The 6,000-nt window shown below is 60.2% G+C and overlaps 1 protein-coding gene across 2 annotated transcripts in view; it reads right to left on the minus strand.

Annotated features, from left to right (window-relative positions):
* The window catches only part of RCSD1 (RCSD domain containing 1), a 47,530-nt gene extending 46,177 nt beyond the window's left edge, over positions 1–1,353 (minus strand). For both annotated transcript variants that reach the window (XM_053914421.1, XM_053914419.1), the window contains exon 1: positions 1,201–1,353. In XM_053914421.1, coding sequence (XP_053770396.1) covers positions 1,201–1,206 — 6 coding nt within the window. In that variant the 5' untranslated portion in view covers positions 1,207–1,353. The remainder of the gene's footprint in view (positions 1–1,200) is intronic.
* Between the last annotated feature and the right edge of the window lie 4,647 nt (positions 1,354–6,000).

Below are 6,000 nucleotides of genomic sequence, written 5' to 3' on the forward strand. Positions count from 1 at the left end.
CCCACTCCACCCCAGCCCCACTCTGCCTCAGTTTCCCTGATTTACCAAAGTGTCTCTGGACGGTCTGTCTCAGACTCTGGGGGATCCCGTGATCCCCATACTTTATAAAACTTCCCTAAAGGCAATCCCTGTCCCTTGGAGACAGCTGGTTGGGCTGGGTGTCCCAATGCAGGACGTCTGCCCAGGACAGACTGGTGCCCCCTGCAGAGGAGCCACAGAGCCGTGGGGGGGGTGGGAGGGGTAACCCAGGGGGGGCTCACTTAGAGCCAGCCAGGGTTCCAGGGTGGAGCCTGGAGTGGGAAGAGGTGGCAGAAGTGGCAGAAGTCTGCTGGAGAGGACCACCGCCTGGGGTTCTCCTTTGGAAAGGGGTGGGAATCACCTTAGAAACGATCCAGCATTTGTACTTTCTCTTTTCTTTCCAAAAGCCCCAGGCCCTGCTAGGACGGACTCAGGGCTAAATGTCAGGTCTGAGTCTCAGGGCAGAAACGTGGGGAAGCCTCAGGACATGGAGAAGGGCGGGGGCGGGGAGCGGAGATACACCCAGCTACTCCTGCGCGTCAGGGTGGTTTCCAAACCCCCTGAGGTTGGAACGGTACCAGAAAAATCCCAGGCCAAGAAGCAGGGGAGGGGGGCTTGCCCTGGTGCACCCCAAAGAGATGGCCAGCACACCCCATACACCCAGGGACATGCAAGGGAGTATAAAGTTTTATCGGAAATAGTGCCACTTGCCCACAAGGGGAGCTTTGCCGAGAGTTCCGAACGATGTGAGAGCCCCTGGGACTTGAGGCGCAAGGGGACCACCTGGTGGCAAGGGGCGCTGCCGCCCCATTCTCCATCCAGGGCCAGGTTCCAGACACAGGGGCTTCTGCTCTCCAAGAGGTCTGTGCTCCCATAGCGCCCACTTACAAAGCTGGCTGTACCCCACTGTTTTGTCCCGAGCATGTAAGTCCCTCTCCAAAGTACCTGGACGCTAGAAAGTCCCCCTGTCCCTTTGTGGTCCTCCCCCACCTCTCCACACCCCACTTGCCCCAGGGGTCTCCCAGGTGGGACGGGCGTGCTCCAGGTGAGCCAGGCCAGCCGGCATCGACCTTGTTCCAGGCAGCAGTGGGGCCAGCCTGTGCGCCCTGCTCCCCAGGCGGTGGCAGCGTGGAGGGCAGCTGCCCGGCCCCCTCCCGCCCACCCGCGCCAGCCAGGCCGTACCTCCATGTCCCCCAGGTGCCACTCAGGCTCACGGTCCTGCCGTCCTCGCTTCCTGCCTGCCTGCCTGGTCCTGGGCTGTGGCCGGCGCAGGGTGAGTGGGCGCCGGCTGGTTGCTGCGGGACAGCCGGCCTCCGGGCGAGGACAGGAGGGAGGGGGAGGGGGAAGGGGGAGGAGGAGCGAAGGGGGAGGAGGAGGAGGAGAGGGAGGGAGGGAGGGAGGAGGAGGAGGAGCAGGGGAGGGAGGCCAGCCATCAGGGTTTAAATTTAGACACAAATCTAAACAGATACTGTCCCCTCCCAGGGCAGGACTGAGCGAGGGAGCCACCGCGCTCCGTTAACGTGCCCAAACATGGGATGGGACAGCCGCTGGGCGCCTCTCTCTGGAGAAGTGTGTCCAGGACCCCGGTCTTTGCCACGGTCTCTCCCTCCTTCCACCCACCTTCTGTCCTTTTCTTCCTTAGGGTTAGCGTGGTTCTTTCGTTCTTTTGACCCCCCCTCTGTCATGGACATCCTCACTGCTTCCTTTCCACCTCCCTCTCTCTCCCTCTCCCTGCAGTTACACTCAGTTCCCACCTGGTTTCCCCAGTCCTGGCTGGAGAGCAGGACCCCGCCCCTCCGCTGCCTGAGATAACTCCCCGCCCAGAAGCCGAGCTGTGAACACACTCAGCACCCGGGTACCAGGGACCAGGCCCTTTGCCCTTTCATCCCTTCGCCTTCCCACCTCCCGGTCTCACAGCTTCACAATCAGCCTGCCCATCCCTCGTCTGCGGGTCGGAAGGAGGAGGAGGAGAAGGGGCTGGGGGGAGAAGAACACAGCATCCCAGCAAAGCTTTCTAAGCTCCCCGCCCTCCCCGCCCCCCCCCCCCCCCCCCCCGCGCCTTGAGTGATACATTCGATTCTGCTCCCACCAGCTGCTGGCTAAAGGACCTCTTCTCCGTCCCCGAGAAATAGAAGGAAGGGTGCAGGGTGCATCCCGGCTGTCCAGTCCCGGAAGGCCCCGCCTAGCCAGCCTCCCCCAGGGCCATCCCGGCCCCTGGCTGCAAAGAGGCTGAACTTGAAGCACAGTCTGTGAGCGAGGGAGGGATTCGGCCTGGAATCTGGAGCGGCCTCTTTCTCTGCTTCCAGTTCACAGACTGGCTGCCAGCCCCCAACAGGGAGGAGGCAGGGACCTGCCTTTCTAGACCCGTGCGTGGAAGCCTCTGCGTGGTCCTGCAGCAATGCCCGAGCCCTGACCACCACCCCCAACACACGAAGGGATAGCCACCCAGACGTGGACAGGGACCAGGGGAAGGCGAGCTCTGGGCCGAGAGTGGCTCACACCACAGTGAACTGCCCGGAGTCGGCTCCCCGGCTGTGTGTCCTTAGGCAAGTGGTCTGACCTCTCTGGTCCGCGTTTTCCTCACTATGCGGTTCAGTAGATGCTCTGAAAAGAGTAGCTTTTTGTAATGCTTAGCCCCATGTCCAAGCTCAAATAAATGGGGGTTCAATATTTCTTGTATTAAGAGCTGGGCACTCTGGGTCCCGCCCCCAAGAATGACTGGTGAGCCCCCCACGCACCCTCACCCACCTCCAGGCCAGCCACACAGCTGCAGAGGGGCAGGCGCTGCCGGGGCAGAGTGGGCAGCGGGAAGGGGGTTCTCCAGGAGCCTGGAGGTGCATGCTTGTGCTTGAGACTTGTTTCCCTTTTCTTGCAGGACCGAGCTGGTGGGGGCCCCTCATCTCTCACCCTGTCTCCAGCCTCAGCTCATGGGGGCCTTTCCCTCCCTGCCTCTGTGGGGCCCTTCTACTCGGAGGGGGCTGCCCCAGCCCAGGTTCCTGGCCTCGCCCCCAGGAGGGCGGAAGTGAGGAGCTGGGAGGAAACCGTTAGGCCCAGATAACATCGCGGGCACCCCAGGTGACCCGAAGCTGTGACCCACGCCCTGCTCAGCCAGCCCCTGGCCATGGAACAGAGACCTGCCTCGTGCAGACCAACCCGGGCTCTGCCAGGCTCCCACCTGCCCACCCCTCCCTCTGGGGCTGTTCATGCCCCAGGCAGAGGCCTTCACGGGAGGGAGGAGAGGGGATGGGGAGGAAGGCCTGGGGCCGCAGCTCAGTTTCAGCAGCCACAAGTGGGTGGGAGTGGCCACGTTCTCCTTACCTCCCCCTCCTGCCCCCCCAGGAGATCCCCAGAAGCCAGAATGCAGAGAGCGTATCTGAGAAACACCCTCATTTTGCTAGCTCACCTGAGGTGGCGACTCCGGCTCTGCAGGCTGCAGGAGCTGAGGACCCAAGGGGAAGGGAACGTGCCTCCAGGGGTGGCCTGCTCCCTCTCTGGGGGAGCTGGGGGGCTTCACTCCCCCCCTTCAGAGCCCCTGGTAGTGAGAACCAGCCAAGCAGCGACTAGGGGATGGTGCCTGCCAGCAGGCGGGGGCACCCACGGGGCAGGGCAGGCCACAGTGCCCGACACCCCCGACCGGCCACAGTCACTGTTCGGTGAGCGGGCAACCGCGTGAGTGAAGCACACTGGCAAGGTCTCTACTTTCAAATCCGAGGCAGAGGCTTTGCACAGACGGGCGTCCAGTGGGAGCAAAGGCCCAGCGGAGGTCGGGCAGGGTCATCCTTTGTTTTCCCGAGGAACTGCCCTGCGCACCAGTCAGGTCTCCGTGAGTGCGTGCCGTGCTGCCGGCCGTTTCTACAATGAAGAGCAAGAAGCACATGTTCTCCCATGACCACAAGTACGAACTTTAAACCGTACGCCGTACGTCCGCCCTGAACCCGAGAACGGGGCACAAACAAAATAAAGCAACTCCTTCCTCCGCAAGCGGCTGGCGCTGAGGGACAGCTGAGACCCAGGAAGGGGAGCGCCGGGCTCGGGGCTGTTCCGTGGTTGAGAACGGAGATGAGAGGGCATCTGCAACGTTCTGGCCCAAGCGAACCTGAACCCGATGGTGCGGAAGCACTGGGTAAGCCCCGTAGGAAGGCAGTCGTCCAGGTGACTGGTCCGTAATCTCCAGAGAGGTCAAGGGCAGGCTGAGGGAAGGTCATAGGATAGAGACAAGAGCCAGGTGACAGCTGGGTCCACCGTGTGGTCCCGGCCGGCCTCTTCCACTCCAAGTTACAGTGCAGGAATTACGTGTTGTATGTCCTTACCTCAACTCCTCAAGGGTGCGCTGCACCTTACAAGTTCATCTGTCAGCTATACCTCAGTAAAGCAGGAAAAAAAAAGAGAAATCATTGAGAAATTGGCAAAACTAAGGAATCCTGGGAGAGGGTACGTGGAGTTCTTTGTACGAATCTTACAACTTTTCTCAACGTTTGAAATTATTTCAAACTAAAAAGTTAAGAAGAAAGGTGGGGGATAAGAATCGAATTCTCCATTTCTTTGACTGCGGACTGACCTCCCTACCTAGTTCCTTCGTCACCTGTTACTCCCAACCCCCCTCCCCTCCCCCACTGGAGACCCGCAGGATGGGCTGGGGCCTGGTGACACTGGTGACGGAGGGGGACAACGGGCAGAGAGAGAGCCCAGTCTGCTGGGACACTTGAGAACGGAGGCAGGAGAGGAAGACAATTCAAACCTTTCCTTGTACAAATATCTTCGTGTTGTTTCAGTGGTTGCTGTAAACACAGGCTCATAATTTTGGAGGAGAGTTTCAGCTTAAAAAGGAAGGAAAAAGGGAAGGGAGGGAGGGAGGAAGTAGGAGACTGTACTCAGCCAGGTCCTCGTGGAAGAAACTTGTGTCCACAGCTGAGAGAAAGGTCAGGCTGGGGTTTCCTGGGATGGCTGGAGGTGGGGGAGGCCTGGTCAGGAGGGACAGTGGTCAGTCACCAAGGATAAGGGATAGAATTGATGAAAAACCCAAAGGGGATGGCCCAGAGACCCCCCTCCGTCTGAGGCATGTCCCAGGTTTAGGAGGAATTGGATGCAGCCACAAGGAAATCCAACCCTTTTCCAACCCAAAAAGCATGTGGCACAGTGTACCTGAGCATGTCGCAATTCTGCCGTGAATTAGCAAGACCCAGGGAGCTCTGAGGACAAGGCCGATGCTGGGGCCCCACCGCAGACCCGTAGGGAGCGACCCCCAGACCCCGGGGCCGGGGGGCTTTTCTCAGCTTCAGGGAAGTGGCAAATCCAGAATAGTCGAAGCCGATTGTGGAGGGGACTACCCCTCTTGCCAAGAACTGGTCTAGGGAGGGATAGGGATTTGGACTCCTTTTCTATCTGTTCCCACTTATGGGCAGTTGACTGGCCCTTACCCCACTGTGTACCCTCCCGGCTCCTGGCACCAATGTCCCTTCTGTGATGCCACGGTTTTAGAGTTCATCACTGTTAATTTCCACGCAGGCATCTTCATTCCCCTCTTCTGCTTTCTGACCTAGGGTTGTGCTTGACACTTTGTACCCTTTTCCTCCTCTTGGTTATCTGACACCATTCCTGGACCCACAAAGACAGGGGTGTCTATCTTACAAGAGTGCCATTTATCGATAAACTGAGGACCCTTGAACGTGTGAATCTGAGGGCGGACTACATGGTGGGTGTGAGACTGGGTGGGCTGGGTCCTGTCCGGGGTGGAGGGCTCAGGGAAGGGCTGGGGACACGGCGGGGAGGAGGCTGACCTAGCGTGCTGGGTGGAGATGGGCCGGTGGGGCGAGCAAAGGGTTGGGTGGGACGGGAGGGCTGCCAGAGGCCTGCTTGCTTAGGCGGCCCTGCTGCAACAGGGCCCACGTCCGCCCGTGGAGTGGGCGTTCGGTTTGGAATCCGTCCTGGCCTCCACATGCCTGGAGTGCTGTTCTGGCGATGTTTTGCTCGGGATTCGCCTCT

Source organism: Desmodus rotundus, chromosome 12 (assembly GCF_022682495.2).
Source record: "Desmodus rotundus isolate HL8 chromosome 12, HLdesRot8A.1, whole genome shotgun sequence".
NCBI lineage: Eukaryota > Metazoa > Chordata > Mammalia > Chiroptera > Phyllostomidae > Desmodus > Desmodus rotundus.